Below are 24102 nucleotides of genomic sequence, written 5' to 3'. Positions count from 1 at the left end.
TTTGATGCCTTTAGTAATCCAAGGCTTGTTTCCAGATTTGAACAGGTTTTCTCTCACTGATTTTTTAGGAAATGCTTCTTCAAAAAGGCTTGTAACTTCATTGATAAATATATTAAATTTTGAATTAACATCAACTGTAGCATATACAGGAGACCAGGCCACAAGCCGTAATTGTTGATTAAAGGTTTCAGTGGTGTGTCTGTTTATAATCCTAAATGTTTTCCAAATAAAATTTTCTTTTCTTTGTACATTCATTTGGTTTAGAGTGAGCAATTGCTCTTCATGATCAGAGAGACCATTTATAATATTTTTCTTGGTTAAATTATTGCAAATATCCTTATCTACAAGTACATTATCTATTAAAGTGCTAGAGCTGGCAGTTACTCTAGTTGGAGTGTCCACCACTGGTACTAAATTGTAACAGTACATTAAATGTTCAAAATCTGTCTTGTTTCTATTTTCAGTTAAAAGGTCCACATTGAAGTCACCCATAACAATGATAGATTTAGTTTTCCTACATAGGTGGGCCAGAAGTGATTCAGTTTGTCTTAGAAATACATTTAGATTTCCAGCAGGTGCCCTGTAAACAGCCAGAACAATAACAGTTGCACTGTCTGCTGTTAACTCAATGCGACACACCTCAAAATGTTGTTCATCACAGTATTTGCTTAAATCTAGGGATTTATACACTATATTATTTTTTATAAATATTGCAACACCACCTTTTTCCATAACAGAGCTAGAGTAATGAGTAGCTAAACTAAAGTTCTCAATCTGTATCATGTGGATCCCACTCATAACGTGATGTTCTGAGAAACACAGTATATCAGGCTCACTTTCACACTCGTCTTTTAAATTTATTAGCAACTGGTCTATTTTATTCTTGAGGCTACATATATTTTGGTGGAATAAAGACAAAGTTTTTCTCACCTCTGCATTTGCGTGATGTTTGCTAGGAGTGGCTTTTTTCAGTACATTAGTTGATAGTATTGCTTGGGGTGTGGAAAACTCATATTGAACACACGAGAGAGATGCTTCACGCAACTTTGAATCTTCATCTCTCGTGTTACTCACCATAAAAAACGCTGAGTTTGTTTTCTGTTGCGTGTAGGACGGCCAATAGTTACCGCTGAATATGATGTTTTAGCTGTTGGTTCCGCCACTGACGATTCTGCTGCTTTTGAGGATGCTTCTTTTTCTTTTGCTGAGACTGGTCCCATACCAGTACATGGAATTTATCTGTTCGCTCTCTCTCTGTTTGCAATGATTTCATTTATCATTTTACATACAAAGTTTTTTCCTTCATAATTTAGATGCATTCCGTGTTTGGTATGCTGGAATCTGTCCAATTTGCCTATATCAAGGACGCTACATTTTCCAAACAAAGGACACATCTGCTTTATTTTAATGTTAGTTTTACAAATTTCTTTATTTACACACGAGTGATACATTAGATCATATCTGTGTGGTAATGTTGCAACTATCGTATTTTTTTGTTTACTGCGTTCCAGGAATTTCTTTAGTTCAGTGAGACAGTTATTTGCTTCGTTTTTCGCAACATCATTTGCACCCGCTATACACACGACATAGTCATTTTTTCCCGACATTTTGTCTTGTAAATCAACACCGATAATGTTTTTTGCTGTTGCTCCTGGCTTCACAAAACCTGTTGCGTCGTATTTCGTGTTTTCTTTGAATAGTCTCGTCATTTTTCTGCCGTGACTGTCCGTTAAAAATAATACATTACTTTCGAGCCCTCGGGCGTGTGAGTGTGTTGTTCTTGGCATAAGTTAGTTTACGTAGTGTGTAAGTCTAGGTACCGATGACTAAGCAGTTTGGCCCCTTAGAAATTCACACACATTTGAATACTAGCCCTTTTTTTTGTAGAGATAAGCTCATTTATTGTGTTATGTTGAGGACATAAAATTTTGGGGGGTTTTTGAATGAGGAAATCATGAACAAAGAAGAAACAACTACCTGTATTGGAAACTAATTCTAGATAATACTCCAGTAATAGTTAACCATCACAAAACAGCTATATACTGCTTATGCTTACAAAATTAAGACAATCATTAACAGGAACACATCTGCTTCTGGAAGAAATACAGCTCGTGGACTTGATATGCATGAGTACATTGACATCTATTGATGACAATGATGATGATGATGATGATGATGATAATGATGATGATTGGTTTGTGGGCCGCTCAACTGCGTGGTTATCAGCACCCGTACAAATTCCCAACCTCGGCTGAGTCCAATCTCGCCACTTTCGTGAATGATAATGAAATGATGAGGACAACGCAAACGACCAGTCATCTCGAAGCAGGTGAAAATCCCTGACCCCACCGGGAATCGAACCCGAGACCTGAGCTCAGGAAGCAAGAACACTACCGCGAGACCACAAGCTGCGGAGGACAACTATTTAAGAAGAGAAGTTGTCTAACGCACAGTGCTTTAACAAAGTGTGTTGAGAGATTGTGTCAAAAATGTGCACATGAGGAGTCATATGAAGGACGTAGCCAGAACATACTATTCTCTCTAACAACAGTATTTTATGATGATCCTGGTATCATATCCTGGTCACATAGATTGAGTTGTGGGGAAATGTAATCAATCTACAAAAGGGATTGCTTACAAATCACTTGTGCGACCCATTCTAGAATATTGCTTACAAATCACTTGTGCGACCCATTCTAGAATATTGCTCAAATGTGTGGAACCCGTCCCAGATAAGACTAACCGGGGATATTGAATGTATACAGAGCAAGGCAGGTTTGTTTAATCCATGGAAGAGTGTCATAGAGATACTGAAGGAACTGAACTGGAAGACTCTTGAAGATAGACGTATTGCCCCGAGAAAGTCTGTTAACAAAGTTTCAAGAACCAGCTTTAAATAATTACTCTGGAATATAGTACAACCCCCTAAGTATTGCCCGCATAGGAATTGTGAGGATAAGATTAGAATAATTACTGCAGGCACAGAGGCATTCAAACAGCCATTCTTCCCGCATTCCATTCATAAATGGAACAGTAAGGAACTCATAACTTGTACAATGGGACATGGCAAGCACCTCATGGTGGTTTCCAGAGTGTAGATATCACCATAAGTAGCAGTCCTCTTACATCTGCTGCTGGATAAAGCCCTTCTCAACACTTCTCCATTCATCATGGCATTCTGCTACATGCATTCATGTCCCCTTTGGGAAATTTCCTCCCCCCCCCCCCCCTTCCCCTGCCCCAGGAGTAAAGATATACAGATAGCTATACCGCAACAGAGGGGTATCTGTTGAGACGCCAGACAAATATGTGATTCCTGAAGAGGGGCAGCATCCTTTTCAATAGTTGTAGGGACAACAGTCTGGACAATTGACTGATCTGGCCTTGTTACATTGTTTTTATCAAGGGTGTGCAGCTCTGCTGTATTGTTAAGTGGTGATGGCATCCTCTTGGGTAAAATACTCTGGAGGTAAAATGGTCCCCATTTTGGATCTCCAGTCAGGGCCACTCGGGAGGATTTCATCGTCAGGAGAAACAAAAGTGGTTTTCTACGGATCAGAGTATGGAATTTTAGATCCCTTAATCTGGGGAAAAAGGAAAGAAATTAGATATTGTGGGAATTAGTGAAGTTAGGTTGCAGGAGGAACAGGAAATCTGGTCAGGAAAATACAGGATTGTAAATACATCATCAGATAGGGGTAATGCATGAGTAGATTTAATAATTAATAAGAAAATAGAATTGTGAGTAAGTTACTATGAACAGCATAGTGAGCGCACATTATTGTAGCCAAGATAGACACAAAGCCACCACCCACCACAGAAGTACAAGTTTATATGCCAACTAGCTCCACATATGAAGAAGAGACTGAAGAAATGTATCGTGAGATAAGAGAAATTATTCAAATACAAGGTGTACAACATTGATTCTGCCATTTTTTCACCAACATTTGAGGCTTTAATGAAACAAATTGGTTACTACATATGTATCATTCAAAATATATTCCATTGCTGGCCACTACTTTCTCCCATCTTTTGGGCAGTGTACGAATCCTACATCGAAAAAATTGTTCACCGTTTGAGTCGATCCAATTTTTGACTTCTTCAAGAGATTGGAAGTGTTGGTCAGCCAGGCCATGCACCGTTGATCTAAACAGGTGATAGTCAGAGGGAGCAATGTCTGGAGAATACGGCGGGTGGGGTAGAATTTCCCATTTTAATGTTTCCAAGTACATTTTGACCTCTTTTGCAATGTGGGGTTTTAATGCTCTGCTCAAATGCATTAATTGCATTCAATAATGAGCACCTGTGAATGTTTCACTTGGTTTAACACCTCATAGTACACGACGCTGAGCTGGTCCCACCAAATGCAGAGCATGATCTTGGAGCCATGAATATTCAGTTTGACATGGAAGCATGGCTGGGATATCCCCACGATTTTTTGCGTTTAGGGTTATCATAATGAACCCATTTTTCGTTCCCGGTCACAATGTGATGCAGAAATCCCTTCCATTTTTGCCTCTGAAGCAACTGTTTTCAAACACACGAACGCCATTCAACCTCTCTTGGTTTCAGCTCACACAGAACCCAAGTTCCTTCTTTCTTAATCAAACCCATAGCCTTGAGGCATTTTGAAGTGGCTCACAGCATCACTCCCACTAGTCATGCCAATTCTTCTTGAGTTTGACACAGGTCTTCACTCAGGAATGTCTCCCATTCTGCATCTTTGCAAACATTCTCTCTTCCACCACTATGCTAGTCTACAATGTTAAAATCACCATTCTTGAAGCTTTGAAACCACTTCTTTCACTAATGGCGTCCTTACCATACGTACGTGAGAGTATTCGATGAGACTCGGCTGCTGTTTTCTTCATATTGAAATAAAACAGTAACACCTCCCAGAAATGACAAGAATTAGGCTCGTAAACTGACATTTTCAATCAAGAACAACTTTATGATGCAGACACAAATTGACTAATGTTTGAATGAGGTTATGTTGACTGAGGTCCAAGCTAACTGCCTGACGTCTGCGATTTGTTTCTTTCGACTGCTACTTACTGTTGTTGCCACCTGTCGGCAAATGGCGGAAGCAAAGTTGTACACCTTGTAGTTAAGGGAGACAAAAATGTAGTTGTGACAGAGGACTGGAATTTGATAGTAGGAGGAGAGAGAGAATGAAAAATAGTAAGTGAATATTGCCTAGGAGAAAGGAATGAAAGAGAAAGTCACTGGGTAGAATTTTGCATGGAGCATAAGTCAGTCACTACTAACACTTGGTCTAAGAATCATGAAAGAAGGCTGTATACCTGGAAGAGATCTGGAGACATTGGAAGGTTTCAGACAGGTTATATAATGGTAAGACAGAGATTTAGGAACAAGATTTTAAATTGTAAAACACATCCAGGGGCAGAGGTGGACAATTTATTGGTTATGAATGATAGATTAAAACGTAATTGCAAAAAGGTTTCAGACTGGTTATATAATGGTAAGACAGAGATTTAGGAACAAGATTTTAAATTGTAAAACACATCCAGGGGCAGAGGTGGACAATTTATTGGTTATGAATGATAGATTAAAACGTAATTGCAAAATAGGTGATGGGACTTGGACAAGTTGAAAGACCAGAGGTTCAGAGGAAGCATTAGGTAACAATTGTCTAGAAGAGAGGAACTAGAAGACAAAGGGGTACTTTGAGAAATGAAATAGTAAGAGCAACAGAGTATCAAATAGATAAAAAGATGAGAGCTGTTACAAATCCTTCAATAACACAGCAAAGGAGGAAAGAAGGAGGAAGAAGGAAAGGAGGAACGGGAAAGAAATACTGTAAATGAAGTGGGTGAAAAGGAATGTTGTTGTTGTTGTTGCTGTGGTCTTCAGTCCTAAGACTGGTTTGATGCAGCTCTCCATGCTACTCTATCTTGTTCAAGCTTCATCATCTCCCAGTACCTACTGCAACCTACATCCTTCTGAATCTGCCTAGTGTATTCATCTCTTGGTCTCCCTCTACAATTTTTACCCTCCACGCTGCCCTCCAATACTAAATTGCTAGTAGAAATCCTTGGATAACAGAAGAGATACTAAATTTAATTGATGAAAGGAGAAAATATAAAAATGCAGTAAATGAAGCCCCGGGAGTAGGCAACATTCCATTAGAACTACTGACAGCCTTGGGAGAGCCAGTCTTGACAAAACTCTACCATCTAGTGAGCAAGATGTACGAGACAGGCCCTCAGACTTCAAGAAGAATATAATAATTTCAATCCCAAAGAAATCAGGTGTTGACAGATGTGAAAATTACCGAACTATCAGTTTTGTCACAGCTGCAAAATACTAACGCAAATTCTTTACAGACGAATGGAAAAACTGGTAGAAGCCGACCTCGGGGAAGATCTGTTCGGATTCCGTAGAAATGTTGGAACACGTGAGGCAATACAGAAGAAACATTAAGGAAAGGCAAACCTACGTTTCTAGCAGCATTTGTAGACTTAGAGAAAGCTTTTGACAATGTTGACTGGAAAACTCTCTTTCAAATTCCAAAGGTGACAGGGGTAAAATACAGGGAGCGAAAGGCTATTTACAATTTGTACAGAAACCAGATGGCAGTTATAAGAGTCGAGGGGCATGAAACGGAAGCAGCAGTTGGGAAGGGAGTGAGACAGGGTTGTAGCCACTCCCTGATGTTATACAATCTGTATATTGAGCAAGCAGTAAAGGAAACAAAAGAAAAATTCAGAGTAGGTATTAATATCCATGGAGAAAAAAATAAAAACTTTGAGGTTCGCCGATGACATTGTAATTCTGTCAGAGACAGCAAAGGACCTGGAAGAGCAGTTGAATGGAATGGACAGTGTCTTGAAAGGTGGATATAAGATGAACATCAACAAAAGCAAAATGAGGATAATGGAATGTAGTCGAATTAACTCGGGTGATGCTGAGGGAATTAGATTAGGAAGTGAGACACTTAAAGTAGTAAAGGAGTTTTGCTATTTGGGGAGCACAATAACTGATGATGGTCGAAGTAGAGAGGATATAAAATGTAGACTGGCAAGGAAAGCGCTTCTGAAGAAGAGAGATTTATTAACATCGAGTATAGATTCAAGTGTCAGGAAGCCGTTTCTGAAAGTATTTGTATGGAGTGTAGTTATGTATGGAAGTGAAACATGGATGATAAATAGTTTGGACAAGAAGAGAATAGTAGCTTTCGAAATGTGGTGCTACAGAAGAATGCTGAAGATTAGATGGGTAGATCACACAACTAATGAGGAGGTATTGAATAGAATTGGGGAGAAGAGGAGTTTGTGGCACAACTTGATAAGAAGAAGGGACCGGTTGGTAGGACGTGTTCTGAGGCATCAAGGGATCACAAATTTAGCATTGGAGTGCAGCGTGGAGGGTAAAAATCGTAGAGGGAGACCAAGAGATGAATACACTAAGCAGATTCAAAAGGATGTAGGTTGCAGTAAGTACTGGGAGATGAAGAAGCTTGCACAAGATAGAGTAGCATGGAGAGCTACATCAAACCAGTCTCAGGACTGAAGACCACAACAACAACAACAAAAACAACAACAATGAACTTGTAAGTCATTTTTGGGAAGGTGTCCAGATACTTTTGATCACATAGTGTAGACACCACCTACAGGCAAATCAAAGGCGTGTTTGGAGAAAAGAGAAGCAGTTGTATGAATATCAAGAGCTCAGATGGAAAACCAGCCCTAAGCAAAGAAGGGAAAGCAGAAAGGTGTAAGGATTATATACAAGGTCTGTACAAGGGAGGTGAACTTGAAGGCACTATTAAAGAGATGGAAGAGGGTATCAATGAAGATGAGATGGGACATATGGTACTGCAAGAATAATTTGACAGCACTGAAAGATCTAAGGTGAAATAAGCCCCAGGGATAGATGACATTCTGTCAAAACTACTAGTAGACTTGGGAGAGCCAGCCATGACAAAACTCTTCCATCTGGTATGAAATATGTATAAGACAGACAAAAGACCCTCAGACTTCAAGATGAGTGTAATAACTAAGTTGCAGATAGACACAACAAAATGAGTGTCACACAATGAGCTTTCAGCTGACAAGGTCTTTGTCAAAAATGGACAAAACACACACACACACACACACACACACACACACACACACACACGACCACAGTCTCTGGTTTCACCAGCCTTATTGGCCAAAAGCTTATTGTGTGACAGTCTTTCTGTTGTGCCTAGCTGCGACTCAGTATCTCCGCTATTTGGTGAGTAGCAACTATTCTTTTCATAATATTGTTACATTCTGTCCCAGATTTTCCATTATTTTTAATGTAATAATTCCAATTCCAAAGAAAGCAGGTGCTGACAGGTATGACTATTAAGGGGCTATCAGTTTAGCATGCCGTGGCTGCTAAATACTGTCACAAATTTGTTACAGAAGAATGGAAAAACTGGTAGAAGCAGACCTCATGGAAGATGTGTTTGGATTCTGGAGAAAAGTAGGAAGACATGAGGCAGTACTGACCATACAACTTATGCTAGAAGATAGATTAAGGAAAGGCAAACCTACATTTATAGCAAAAGACCATTTACGACTTACATAGAAACCAGACAACAGTTATAAGGCTGAGGGACGAGGACGAGAGATTAGTGTTCAACGTCTCGTCAAAGGGCTGAGGGACTTGAAAGTAAAACAGTGGTTGAGAAGGGAGAGAGAGGTTCATAGCCTATCCCCAATGTTGTTCAATCTATATACTGAGCAAGCAGTAAAAGAAAAACATGGAATAGGAATTAAAGTTCGGGAAGAAGAAATAAAAGTTTTGAGATTTGCCATTGCCGTTGTAATTCTATCAGAGACAACAAAAGACTTGGAAGAGCAGCTGAACAGAATGGACAGTGTCTTGAAAGGAGGATATAAGATGAGCAGCAACAAAAGCAAAACAAGGATATTAAAATGTAGTTGAATTAAATCAGGTTCAGGTTATGCTAAGGGAATTAGATTAGGAAATGAGACACTTATAAGTGGTAGATGAGTTTAACTGTTTGGGCAGCAAAATTGCTGATGATGGCCGAAGCAGAGAGTATATAAAATGTAGACTGGCAATGGCAAGAAAAGCATTTCTGAAAAAGAGAAATTTGTTAACAATGATTATAGATTTGTCAGGAATCTTTCCTGAAAATATTTGTATGGAGTGTAGCTATGTATGGAAATGAAACATGGACATAAACAGTGTAGACAAGAAGAGAATAGAAGCTTTTGAAATGTGGTGCTACAGAAGAATGCTGAAGATTAGATGAGTAGATCATGTAACTAATGAGGAGATACTGAATAGCATTGGTGAGGAAAGAAATTTGTGGCAGGACCTGACTAGAAGAAGGGATCAGGGGGTAGAACACATTCTGAGACATCGAGGGATTACCAATTTAGTATAAGAGAACTACCAATACTTACACTTTATCAGTGCACTGCACCATTTTGTTTTGGTTCCCTGAGCGGTGTGCTACGATACTGAGGCACAGGGATTTCAGTGTTTGCCAGGACTGCAGACATATAGCTACAAACAAATGAAAAAAGGGATTACTGACTTCATTTTTTCGAGGTGAGAAAACTTTATGAATACTTCGTGTATAATTTCAGTTGCAAGTGATCAGTATGATGTATCCATTTTCAAGGCCAGCTTGTTAATTTGCTTGATTAATATCCATATTTTTCTATGCAGTTAGTAGTAATTTTAGTGAATGTCTTGCACAGTATGGAGGGGAGACTGAAAGGTGAATAGTCTCTTGAAGTGGCTTGTCTTGTCTGCTGCCTTTGTTGTGAAGTAGAATAATTACAGCATTGTTCCAGTTTTCATTGTCTTTCTTTGCACATATCTGTAAAACAGTTTGCAAGTTGCTTTTTTATTACTTTGCCTCAAGATCTAAACTTGTGTGTTAAAATACTGAGTACACTTTCTGCATGTCAGTATCCATTACACATTTTGTGTATGAGCAAAAATGTCATAATTGAAACTCTGCCTTCTGGCCAGAAAGGGCATTATTCAAATTCCACAATAAATAATAGGTCCCCATACAACTGGCAGGGTGAGCAGGTCCTCAGTCAAAGAGAGGCAACTGGTTTCTTGCTTGTTCATGATATACAAGCCAATCTTTGGGTCACTGATCACTTTACTTCATTGATTTTTGTGTTACACCTTTAAGGAAGCTTAATTTGATTTGTTATTCTTGAGTTTTTGTTGGTGCATACTGTGAGCAGTAGTATGAATCATCACAGCAGATATGCAAAATTCTTCAACAACAAGCATGCTGGTCTTGTGTTAAAGCAGTGAACAGGTCAAAGCCATCTGTCTACACACTCAGTGATCATAATCACACTGACTGGAAGATGACAGAGAAATGGCAAAAATGTTAAATTCCTTTTTCCAAAATTGTTTCACACAGGAAGATTATACTGTGATTTATCCTTTCAATCATTCTGTCATCGTCGTCATCATCATCATCATCATCATCATCATCATCATCATCATCGCTTTTCCAGATCCAGTTTCCCAGGTGTGGTATACAAGCGCTCATCATGTCATTCTATCTTCATACATGCTCTGTTCCAGACAACTTCCCATTTTTATCTTTCTCCACCACATCTGATCTTCTGGTCTCTATCCAGCGTTTTCTTGGTCTTCCCTGTGGTCTTCTTCCTACTAGGTATAGGTTCAAATACTTTTTGACAGGTCTTTTGCTGTTTATTCTCATTATGTGCACATACCACTGAAGCCTTAGTTTCTTTATGAACATCAACACTAACTACTTTTCTATTCACCTCATTCCTGATTTTGTCCTTTCTTGTTGTTTGAGTTGTAGGTCTAATGAACCTCATTTCTGTTACCTGGATTCTGTTTAGGTCTTTGTTTAATAGGATTCATGTTTCTAAACCATACATAAGAATTCATACAGAATAGATGTGGTACATGGTCACTTTTGGTGTCCATGGCATTTTATCGCCCCAGAGAAGATTTCTGATATGAGTGTAAAAATTTAATGCTAACTGCATACTGCTGAGTATGTCATGCTTAATGGTGTTGTCTTTTGAGATCATGCTTCCTGTGTACTTGAAATGGGCAACACATTCAACTTTGACTCCTCCTCGAGATATATTTGAGGTTGTTCTTTGCCTGTGGATGGTCGTTATTACTGTCTCTCATTTACTTGTTTTTAGTCCAAAATTTTTGAATGTATTGTTCCAATCATTAAGTTTCTTCTATGCTTCAGCTTGTGGCTCTCCCCATACTATCAAATCATCATCAAAAACCAGAACATTTGGTTCTCCATCTATTTTCTTGGTAAATTTTATGATCTTGTCCACTTCTGTTACAAACAGGAATGGTGATACGGCACTTGTTGCCTATCTGGACACACCTACAACACTTTTGGTATAGTATCTTGACTTAATCAATTAAGTACTTTGGAACATTTAGGTCTTTCAGACATTACCATATCTTGTTTTGAGGAACACTGTCATACGCTTTTTCAATGTGTGCAAATACAGTCACAAGGTTTCTTTGATATTCCCAGTACTTTTCTGCATTCTTACTGCAAAAATAAGATCCATAGTAGGTCAGTATTTACTGAATCCATGTTGTTCTTCCTCAAGCAAAAGTTCTACTATCTTTCTGCTCTCATTTCTATGATCTTTTGTAACAGCTTCAGGGTGTGTGACAGCAGAGTGATGCCTCTACAATTTCCACATTTTTGCCGATTGTCCTTTTTGACCAGAGGGATGATGACTCCTTTACTCCAATCTTCTGTGATTTTGCTTTCTTCCCAAATCACGGATAAAACTGTATACAGCCAGTTTAAGCCAGATATTCCAACTGCTTTCATCATGTCTGAGCTGGGACCATCAAAGCCTCCCGATTTTCCATTCCACATGCTCTTCAGTGTTGTTTCTAACTCTCGCCATGTTAATGGATGTCTGTTGATTTGGACTTCATTAATTACTCTACAGTCGTTGATGGTTGTGCTGTCCCCATCTGCATTTAGCAGCATGTTGGTGTACTTTTTCATTTCATCCCTAGTCCCTTCCTCTGTCTGTGTTAAGTTACCTTCATCTGTTTACAGTGCAAGGATATTTACAAGTTCATTTTGCATACTCTTAAGTCTTTGTATAGTAATTTCCTACTTCCCTGACAGTCTTCCTCTATCCTTGTAATAAAGTGCTCCCAGCACTTTTCCTTTTCTTCCTGGATCAGCCATTTTACGGCTAGTGTCTTGCTCTGTATTCCTGTGCTAGGTGTTCAATTGCTAATTCATTTCACCTAACATGTATTTTCTGTTTTTCATGGTGTAATTTTCTTTTCAGTATGTTCTTATCTGTTTTCTCCCCTTTTACTGCTGTCTTCACCCGATCATTCCATCAGGGTGTTTCCTTCTCTTTTGTTGTGGCATCCGTTTTTCCGCAGATGTCCGTGGCTTTTGTAACAAGGGTTTCTTCTACTCCCCCTTTCTCAGTTTTGGGTAATTTAGTAGTTATTCACACTCCGTAGTTTCTTTTCTTTTCCATGGCCTTCAATAATCTTTGGCATTCTCTTTTGTTTAAATTTTGGGACTTTTAGGTTAGCAATTAATAGCCAGTGGTCACCATCTAGGCACTCATTGGGTATGACTTTAACATCTGTAACATATTGACCAGCTTTTCTATCAGTGATGATGAAGTCTATCGTAGTCTTGAGCTTGCCACACCAAGTGTATCTTGTTATTTTATGACTGTCCGTCTTCTGATACCACGTGTCTTACATGCTTAAGTTGTTTCACATACAGAAATAAATTAGGTTCTCTCCTTCCAGGTTTCTGTTCCCATAACCGTGAGGACTGATGATGCTTTCACATCCTAGTCTTTATTTACCAATTTGAGCATTCAGATTGCCCATATTGATGGTGTTCTCCTCTGTTATTTGTTCTTAAAGTTCATTAAGGAAACGCTCTTTCTCCTCATGCTGCATCCTGACTGTGGTGCATATATTTGCAGAACAGGATGCTGTGTATTACCAGCCCTTAGTCTCATCTGAATGATCCTGTCACACATACATTTGATGTCTGTCTGTATGTCTATATCTTTATGGAAGACTTTGTCTCTCCCAACTCCAATATCCTAAGCTTATGACTGTCCATAAGATCTACCCATTCTTCACATTTGTTGCTGGGAGTGAGGATATTGAGTGAACCAGTTTTCAGCCATTCATTTTGGGGAGGGTTTTGTGTCTTCCGGTATCTTTGATGAGCATCAGGTATTTGCCTGTTGTTACTTTGAGCAGTACTAGAAAATCTGTCATTATCTTGTGTTTCATTCATGCTTCCACCCAAGGCTTGTCTTAGGTTTGAAAGTAGTATGTATTTGCTCATCTGCTGACTTGCTAGGTCTAACACAGGTGAGGATTTTCTTTCAGGGTTTACTATCTTAGCCTTCAAAGATCCCTCTTCTCCACAATCATTCCACAAACATAAAAATGACAGATACCAAAATAGGCGACTGCAAGATAGAAAATCTGTGAAAACCATGGAGCAGAGGAAAGATGATTGGATTTCATGGCATACCCATAAGATTTCACTTAAGAGTATATAAAAGAACTTGCTCCTCTTCTAGCAGCAGTGTAACACTGAATAGACACACCTAACTACAAGCCTACACAGGGTGTACATAAAGTCCAGGAATACTTTTAATTATTTATTGCACAAGAACCAAACATTGTACGGATATCATACATAAGTAATTTTGGAGAGAAACCCTGAAAGTTTTTTTCATGTATACGGCCACAGTGTAGTTTGGTAATTTGCTGATACTCACAAGGGAACCTCCCCATCGCACCCCCCTCAGATTTAGTTATAAGTTGGCACAGTGGATAGGCCTTGAAAAACTGAACACAGATCAATCGAGAAAACAGGAAGAAGTTGTGTGGAACTTTGAAAAAAATAAGTAAAATATGCAAACTGAGTAGTCCATATCAAAGATATCCAACATGAAGGATGATATAAGTTCAGGAGCGCCGTGGTCTCGTGGTTAGCGTTAGCAGCTGTGGAACGAGAGGTCCGTGGTTCAAGTCTTCCCTCCAGTGAAAGTTTTAATTTTTTATTTTCGCAAAGTTATGATCTGTCCGTTCGTTCATTGACGTCCCTGTTCACTGTAATAAGTTTAGTGTCTATGTTTTGCGACCGCACCGCAAAACCGTGCGATTAGTAGACAAAAGTACCGTATGTGCTTCTCCAATGGGAACCGAAAACATTTGATCGCAAGGTCATAGGTCAACCGATTCCTCCACTGGAAAACACGTCTGATATATTCTATACGACATATGACAGGAATATGTTGTCGACCCACCTAACTTGTAAACTTGGCGAATGGGTAAAAAGATTCTTCTACCTTGACCGATTTAGGTTTTCTTGTGGATGTGATAATCACTCCCAAAAAATTGATGAAATCACAAGAGTTTGTCTCATAAACTGCAACAAATGAATGCAACAGTTTCACAGTCGCACAGTTTTCCCTGTGCTCTGTCAAAACATATGTTTTTAACGTTTTCAAATTTTTCCGTGTGTACACCGTCAAATCCTGCATATGTCCAAGCAAATCTGAACATGTCCTGGAACTTTGGAGAGCGAAGTTGATCGTGTGTGTGTGCCTGAACTTTGATAATTGTCTGAAAATAAAAAATTAAAATTTTCACTTGAGGGAAGACTTGAACCAAGGACCTCTCGTTCCATAGCTGCTCACACTAACTACAGGACCACAGCGCTACTGAGATGGCGGTGTCCTTAATGTTGCCTATCTTAAGCATGGACTACTCAGTTAGTATATTTTGCTTTTTTTTTAATTGTTCCACACAACTTCTTCCTGTTTTCTCGATTGATCTGTGTTCAGTTTCTCAAGGCCTATCCACTGTGCCAACTTATAACTAAATCTGAGGGGGGTGCGATGGGGAGGTTCCCTTGTCAGCGTTAGTCGCAAACACGGCGAGTTCAGGTGCGGAGTGAGCTTTCTGTGTGTTGGAGTTCAACAAAAACAAGTGTGCTACAGCTGTTCAGCGGATGTTTAGAACCAACTATGGTAAGAAGCCACCAACAGGCAAGGCCATTTACCACTGCACAACAAATTCGTTATGATGGGTTGCTTGTGCCCAGCAAAGAGAAGTGGATGTCCCAGTGTGAGTGAAGTGAATGTGGAGTGCGTACGAGAGACATTCATAAGGAGTTCAAAGAAATCGGTGCGTCGTGCACCCTGTGAAGCATTTTGAGTTTTGTTTGCAGTTGCAATAATTGAATGAGGATGGGGATGGCATTGTTGATCACTTAATTTTTAGTGGTGAAGCCACTTTTCCCCCTAATGGGAAAATGAACTGGCATAATTGTCGAATCTGGCGTTCAGGAATTGTGATTCCCCAAAGGTGAATTCTTTTTGTGCCTTGTCACATCGTAAACTGTACAGGCCATTCTTCTTCACTGAGATATTCCTAATTGGACATGTTGCAGCAATAGCTGATGCCTCAAATGCAGTCAGACTCTCCGTTCATCTTTCAGCAGCATGGGGCTCCACCTCATTTTCATCGTGAAGTTCATGGATACCTGAACACGGTGCTGCCGCATCGATGGATCGACCGTGCTACAGAAAGGGACAGCTGTTTCATGAAATGGCCTCCCCGGTCACTAGATCTCACTCCGTGTGACTTTTTTTCTGTGGGGACACATTAAAGACCTGGTGTGTGTACCGCCTCTATCACATGATGTAGCAGAGCTCCAGGAGAGAATACGGAAAGCGACTGCTACAGTTGACAACGCCATGCTGTGACGGGTTTGGCAAGAATTCGATTACTTTATTGACATCTGCTGGGTCACGCATGTTTCACAAATTGAATGTTTGTAAAAAAAAAAATTCTGAGTTTCTCTTCAAAATGCAATATGTATAACATCTTTACAATGTTTAGTTCTTGTGCAATAAATAATTGAAAGTGTTTCTGAACTTTATGTATGTCCTGTATTGCTGATATGAGTCTGCTGTAGACTTTTGGAACACTTTTGAACTCATATGTTATTACATTTCTGGTGAATCTTATCTGTAGGAATCAACATGGATTTTGCAAACAACAATCATTTTGTTTGTGTATGAGACTCAAAGGGCATTACATACTGGCACCTGTGTCAATGGTGTGTTTCTTAACTTCCAGAAGGCATCTGATAAGTTGTGCGTTGACACCTAATAAATAAAATACATCTGTATGGAATATCAGATCAACTTTGTGACTGGATTTAAAGACTTACTAGGAAATAAAACAGCATGTTATTCTTAATGGAGAGAAATCTTGCGATGTAAAAAAACTCTGGGCATAAACCAAGGGAGTGTTACAGGACCATTACATCTGCTTCTACAGCTGCACTCTGCAAGCCACTGTGCACTGTGTGGTGGACACCTTGTGTACCACTGCCATTTCCCTTCTTTCTTGTTCCAGTCATGAATAGTTTGCAGGAAGAACAATTGCAGGTAAGACTCACTGCAGGTTTGAATTGGTCTTTCTGTGAGATATATGTAGGAGAAAGCATTATATTTGTTGACTCTCCTAGGAACGTACACTCTTGGAACTTTTAACAGTTAACCACAGTTTGACGCAGAATGCCCCTCTTGCAGCATCTGCTACTGTAGTTGGTATCTCTGTGAAATTTTGTGCTTACCAAATAAACCTGTAATGAGACATGTTGCTGTTCTTTGGAGCTTCTCTATTTCCTCTATCAATCCTATCTGGTGTGGATTCTACACTGACTAGCAATACTGAAGTATTTGTCAAATGAGGATTTTGTAAGCTACCTCCTTTGTTGATGGACTATATTTCCTGAAGATTCTTCCAGTGAATCTCTCAGTCTGGCATCAGCCTTTCCTGTGATTAGTTTTACGTAGTCTTGAAATCACCTCTTACGCATATTCCTGGATATTTTATGGAAGTAACTGCTTCTAGCAGTTGTTCTGCAATTGTGTAATTGTACCACAACGGGTCTTTCTGTCTTTGTACAGGCAATATGTTACATTTGTTTGTTGAGGGTCAGTTGCCACTCCCTGCACTAAATGTCAATCCGCTACAATTTTCCAGTGTTGCGACTTCTCTGTATACAACAGCGACATCCATGAAAAGTCTCATGGAACTTCCAATGTTGTCTGCTATGTCATTTATATACAGGGTACAACAATGTAACTTCCTTATTTCAAAACACAATAAAACCCATTTTATGAATTAGATTTTTTAATTTATTTTTTAATAATGTAAGTACATATCTAAAGTTTTGTTTTACACACTTTTAAAAATCACATAGGGTAGGTGGCACCTCCCATGCCCAGTTACAACAATATAACTTCCTTGATCGACATGCGCACCATTCCGAATGGGATGGTTGCAGAAGGGTGGGAATGGTTTCACTCAACAGCTCTAAAGCATTGTTGTATTCCAGGTTAGTCACCATCATGCTTTAGAACCGTGTGGAGCATGTGTTTGCTGTCAAAGCCTACTTTTCAAACAGATGCTCTGTCATTGCAACCCAGTGCACTTTCAATATAGCCCCACTGTGCCGTGTCCCATACCAGAAATCAATTGTTACAAGGCTCACTACAGTTGGACAAATTACGAGTATGATGAGCCGAAGAACTGGAGTCCCTCGGTCTATCAAATCCCATGAGAACATTGAACTTCAGCCGTGCAACCCTCACAGCATTCTGCATGCAGACATGCATGTGCCTTTGGTCTTTCTGACCTTTCAGTCAGTCGAATTCTTCACGATGACCTTCGTTACCACCCATACAAATTTGAAATTGTGCAGGTACTCTCCAAAAGCAGCTTCAGTTCGTGCAGGAAGATACTTGAAGCTCATTTCAAAAATATTTCTGAGGATATAATTGTTTCTTCAATGATGAAGCCTATTTCCATTTGACTGCATACGTCAACAAATGAACATGCGCTGCTGAGCTGGCACCAGTCCCTGAAAATGGCATCCAAGGCCTCTGCATTTATCTAAAGCCACACTATGGTGTGCAATCTCCTCAGCTGGAATTGTTGGCCCCTCATGTTTTTGAAGAAGATGGGGTCACAGTGACCATCAATTCACACCGGTATGTGAACATGTTGGAGAAACTTGTTTCTCCATGACTTGATGAAATGGACTTGGGGGACATTTGGTTCTAACAGGACGGAACAATGGCTCACATTTCAAGGGCATCAATGGCTGCTTTGAGGGAATACTTTCGAGAGTGGCTCACCGCAATAAGGAGAGTTTGGAGTGGCCAGCCTGCTCCCCTGATTTGGCCTCTTGCGTTTTAAGGCCAAAATACAGGCAGAAATTGCCAAAACTACTGCTACGCTGATAAGGATCAGAAATTGCATTATTCAGGGTATGGGCAACATGGAGTATCACATTCCTGATATGATTTTCAAAACTGTGGAAACAAAACTTGAGGTATGTATCTACATTATAGTCTGACTCATAAAATGAACACACCCAACAGTCGGAATGGCTATAGCAACAACATGGGCCTCCAGTGCTCTGTCATTGCAAACCAAACACATCAGTCTGGACGACAATAGCAGCAACAGACTGTTGTCATAAGAAACTATGGCAGCCACTGCTGCAACCAGGAGTGCCTGTGTCACCAACAGGCAGCATTTTCATCACAAGTAGGAGGCACAACAATCACAGCACTACTTGCATCTGCCAGGTCATGTGCTGTGCTGTATTCCTATGCAACTGCAGAATTGACACTGACATTCAACTACAACCAGACAGTTTGATCCCAGCCACCAAACATGTCGCACTTAGCAGTCAAACCAAGATGCAGTTAAGTCGCCAATCCAGGACCACTTGAGCTGCACCATCCTCCAGGGCAGTCAATAAGTTTACTAAGAGCCTTTGTCTCATTAAGCATTGGCCTCTGTGGACTTCGTCATTGGACTTCGTATCAAAGTGTCATAGCCTTTATTCTAGTGAATGTCAGATAGCAGTCCAACTTGTGGCATGCCTGCGCATAGACATTAGACTAGAACTCGCAGTGATTGTGCTTCATAGCGGACATCTAATTAAGAAGTGTCTACATTTAACAAATGGTCAGACAGTAGCAGTGCATACTACATTCAGAAGTTACTTTCGTATTTTAAATTACTGATTTGGTGGCACATGTTTATTGCAGTGTCTTCATTTATGCTATTCCTAATGAAATGTATAATGTTTTTATCTAGTTGGGAACTTGTTATTTTTTGTGCTCTATGTCTCAGTCTTAAGTATTGGCTATCATTAGTGGCAAGCTAGGTGATGCTCCTCAGACATTTTCTGATATACCTGATATGACAATGTGTAATTATCATTTCAGTATGACCACAGACATGAAAAGCCAAGTGCTATTATCATTGCAATCCATGCAACAAACACAAAAACTCACCATGAAGAAGCTCCCTGGCATTGCTGCATCACCAGACTTACCCAACCACCTACTGTGATGCACCACCAGACTTACCCAACCACCTATTGTGATGCACCACCAGACTTACCCAACTGCCTACTGTAATGCACCACCAGACTCACTGGACTTCAGGCAGCACTGCCACAGTTTCCCACTTGCGACAAGCTAGCTGAACACTTGGATCAGCACTTCCACGCACATGAATTCTTAGGTGACACCTATCATCAGACCTTCTCATCATGGTGCTTCCACACACATAATGAAGCGACTTTGCTGCCACTAACAGCCTTTACATATGACCAGAATTTCTTTGGGTTTTTCAAAAGACCATTTGACAATTTTTTGCTGTGGTAGTCATTGAAAGTTTCATACATTGCTCCCTTGACAGCCAAATGTGTTTCATGTGGCATCTCTCTATCTGTAGTCCTATGCTAGTTGTACACCTATTATGCAGCAATCTGTGCTTCTTTAAAAGTTTCTTTACAGTGACTGTATACCATGGAGGGTCCCTTCAATCATGAACTGTTCTGCTAGGTACATAATTATGCAGTGCATGGTCAACTACTCTTTTAAATTTGAGTCATAGTCTACATGCTCCTGTACTGTGCTGAAACTTTCAATTTCCTCATTGAGATCTGACCCTACTGGTTTTTATATATCTAGTTTACTGAACATCTACATCTTTCTACTAATATAGGCATCCTTTGTACTTGGGTAATCATTCTTGCTAAACTGCCTTACAGTCACTGATACCTGTTTCAATGTGGACATGCTCAAAGAGGTCAGGTCTTGTTGTTACCATTAGATCTAAAACATTTCCATCACCAACGGAGTTCCAAACCATCTGCTCTTAGTAGCTTTCGGAGAAGGCATTTAGTAATGTTTCACAGGATGTCTTATCATGCCCACCAGTAACAAGACAAATTTTCCCAGTTGTTTGTTGGATGGTTGCTGTATAATTGGGAAACTTACATAAAGTAAACTGTGGTTTTTCTCTAATGTTTTTGATTACATCTGGAGGTGAGTCTGGTGGTCGATCGAAGGACTCAATTAAAATTTTATGCCCACTCCTGACACTCAAACCAATCTCTCATGCAGTTTCAGTTTCTGTCTCAGTGGATTTAGTATATTGCCTGTTGTGACAAATACACAATTTTCCACTAGCCTATCCTTTTGATATACACTTAAATTTTCACCAAAAATTTCACAGCCATGAACATCGCATTTTAACCAGCTTGCTGGTGTGTGGTGTGGGCTTCATTGCTTTTCAGGAGCACTTCAACCTCAGACACTTTGTTGCGAATGTGTTGGCAATTTACAACTAGGACTTCTTACTCTCACGCGGGGGCGGGGGCTTTCCTTTGGATATTATACTAATACTTCTAGGTCTCCTACAGCTGTCATTATCTAGACTAGATGGTGATCGCCTAATCTATATATTTAAAAAAAAAAAAAAAAAAAAAGGAAGAACCTTGTGTGCACCCCACATGCAGACAACTACCTGGGTAGAGATGAAGCTTGGTCAACCGGCAAAGGAACTAGCTTACAAAACCCTTGTTTGATGATACTTTTCAGCTTGCCAGTCTAGAGCCCTTACCAGATTGGATTGTTAGGTGAAATAGTGAAGATCCAAAGAAGGTTAGCACGTTTCATCCAGTTATGTTTAATAATTGTGAAAATATCACAGACATGATCGTCTACCTCTAGTGGCAGACACTACAGATCGGCATTGTGGATCGCAGAGAGGTTTATTGTTAAAATTTTGAGAGAATATGTTCTTAGAAGAGATGATCAGTATATTGCTTCCTCCATCATGTATCTTGCATAAGAACCATGAAGATAAAATTAGATAGATTTGAGCTCAAATTGATGCTTACCAACAATTTTTCTTCCCATCCATCATTCATGAATTGAACAGATAAATGTGGGAAGTGATGGTGATACAGAAAAGTACCAGCCATTCAAACCATAAGGCGATGTGCGGAGAATAGATGTAGGTATAAACTGGTGCCTATGCAGGGTGTAGCAGAAAGAATGGCGCAGACTTACACATCTCAAAGTACATGATAATAGAAGCACAAATGTCAAGTAAACATGCATACTTAAGAGCTATGTGAGATTCTTGATTTTCAGTATTGTGAAACAAATCTCTTCTACTGCAAGCTCTTTGCTTTCCTTATTTTGGGAAGTGGTAGTATGGTGGTGGTATGTCCAGTAAACATGTGCTCTAAAATGCATACCTTAACAGCTACGAGCACCTGTTCATCTTCAGTACTTTATAACACAACCCTTCTAACGAACAAGTGCTCTTAACTTTAAGGTGTGCATTTTAGAGCATATGTTTACTGGGCATTTGTGCCTCTATTATCATATACTTTCAGCCGTGTAAGTTTTCGCCATCCATTTTGATACACCCTGTATGTAGAAGGAGTCTCTCTTTTTGCCTGTTCTGGATGCCTCTCAGCGTTTCAGGCATTCTGTTGTAATGTTGCACCCTGGCACCACATGACTGCGCTGGACAGAGCGACAGGAGGAAAACACAGCACCAGAGTGCAAACCAAGACCACTAAGTTTCCTGGATTGAGTTTATCGGAATGACAGTGGGAACTTGAGATTTCCTAATTGCAATTGAAGGTTGTTGTTGTTGTTGTTGTGTGCAGGGACTGGCTCGATTGGTCTGAAATTGCTCTCCACACTAGTTTATCTTGTTTTCATTACTATAGTTAAGCCTTCGTGTCCTCTACAATGTACCCCCTGCCCCCCCTCCCCTCTACACACACACACACACACACACACACACACACACACACACACACACAAGATGATGTATAAGTGTCTCCACAAAAGTTAATTTCCTGTTATGTACATGTGCCTTCACAAGAGTTAATTTTCTGTCTACCCTCAGTCTCATGACAGCAACATTCCCTGCTTTTCATGAACTGATAAGTGAATACTTGTATTGCTTTTCTTACACTGTCCTCACTATGTCCTGTATTATTTTCAGTTTATTCTGTGACTAAGTTTCCTACTTGGAAGGCTCCTAGGCTTAACCTGCATTTTAAAATTTATTAAGATGTAACATTATGTTATCTACACAGAGAGTATGTATTGATACTAGATGACACATCAAAAACAACTCTCAATAGATGTAATAAGTCCACATGAATTCACTGTTTTATCGTCCACCATTTGTACACTGCCAGTAAGGTTGCTAAAGAGTTGAGTGTGTGATTATACTGCCAAGTGGTTCAGTGACAAAGTGTCTCGTATATTTTTGAACTTCTCATGTCTTTTGGTACATTTGTTAAGACACTGGTCTCAGATTCCGAAGGATGGAAGGTCATGCTGTGTCTGGCCATCTTAGTTTAGGTTTTCTGTAATTTTCCTAGATGTCTTCACGCACATGCTGAGGTGGTTCTTTCAACAATGCTACAATGCTCCTCCTTAAACACATTTGTGCATATTCGTTTGTTTGCATATCTTTGTTAAGTTTTTGGTTTTATTAAGCTGACAAATCGCTTACCATATTAAAATGTTCTGTAGATGAATAATATTAATACTTTCCAACATTGCGACCAGAGCCCCATGAACTGTGATGTATAATTTGTTGATTCTTAATTGAACTGTTTATCTCAGGTGCTTATGAATTCATTTATTAATTTTTTTCACAAAATTTTAGGTGACCCCAATGACAAGTCATTGAGAAAAGTGGAGGTAGAGGTACTCATACCAAAAAAAATGAGAGAGAAGGCCAAGACTGACAAGTGTGCAAAAGAGGTTGAAGGTATTTATTATTATTATTATTATTATTATTACTACTACTACTACTACTGTTCATTTCTTAAAATAAAGATTTTTAATGCTTGATTATTCATCCCAGTTATTTTCTTGTAGACTTCAACAAATGTTGCAAGGAGTCCAGCTTATCAATGGTCATCAAGTGTCGCAAGGAGAATGATGCCCTGAGGGACTGTCTGACGAGGTGGTATCAAGATGAAGATTTCAAAAGAGAATGCCAGGAGGAATATTTGTCAGAGAGAAGTGAATTTCGAAGGACAGGCATTAGCCCAAAATACAGAAAACAAGTGGAACAGCATTCAGTGTAGTGATTTCCTATGATACGGTTAACAAATCAATTGTGACTGCCCTAGTATATATTAATAAATTCCAAAATTTCTTTGATGTAATGATATGGAGGGAGAGATGTACAAGCTGATGAAGTGCAAAATCATGAACAACAGCTGGAGACAAGATGAGAATTTTGGATCTCATTCTTTCATAGTAGTGTGAAAGTATTAAACTTTGCGAGGAAGAATAATGTTATCAGAAAAAGACTAATAAAAAATATTTCTTTTTTTCATATTACTTTTAAATTATTTAGTTCTTTGTGCCATTACACAATATGTGAAATTCAACTGTATGGTGTTAGTGCCTTGTGAGGAATACTCATTTTCACTTATTTAAAGAAGAAGGTAATCGGTGGAGAAGGCATTGTGTTATCCAGCTGACGCAGGCACACAACCTGTCAAGTGAGGTGATTAGAGCCCATTTATGTCTAACCCTTCATCACATATTTATCAGATAAATTCTACATTTATGTCACCAGACATTATACTTAGAATACAGGGTGCAAGATGTTCAAAATTCTGAG

The 24102-nt window shown here is 39.4% G+C and overlaps 1 protein-coding gene across 1 annotated transcript in view; it reads left to right on the top strand.

Annotated features, from left to right (window-relative positions):
• Window positions 1–23813, top strand: part of LOC126162779 (COX assembly mitochondrial protein homolog) — a 30520-nt gene extending 6707 nt beyond the window's left edge. Inside the window, exons 2-3 of the mRNA XM_049919489.1 lie at window positions 23131–23235; window positions 23346–23813. Coding sequence (XP_049775446.1) covers window positions 23131–23235; window positions 23346–23557 — 317 coding nt within the window. The 3' untranslated portion in view covers window positions 23558–23813. The remainder of the gene's footprint in view (window positions 1–23130; window positions 23236–23345) is intronic.
• Window positions 23814–24102: the final 289 nt, after the last annotated feature.

This window comes from Schistocerca cancellata, chromosome 2 (genome assembly GCF_023864275.1).
Source record: "Schistocerca cancellata isolate TAMUIC-IGC-003103 chromosome 2, iqSchCanc2.1, whole genome shotgun sequence".
NCBI classification, from domain to species: Eukaryota; Metazoa; Arthropoda; class Insecta; order Orthoptera; family Acrididae; genus Schistocerca; species Schistocerca cancellata.
The sequence above is the reverse complement of the archived record's forward strand: the minus strand, read 5'-3'. Positions and strand labels throughout refer to the sequence as shown.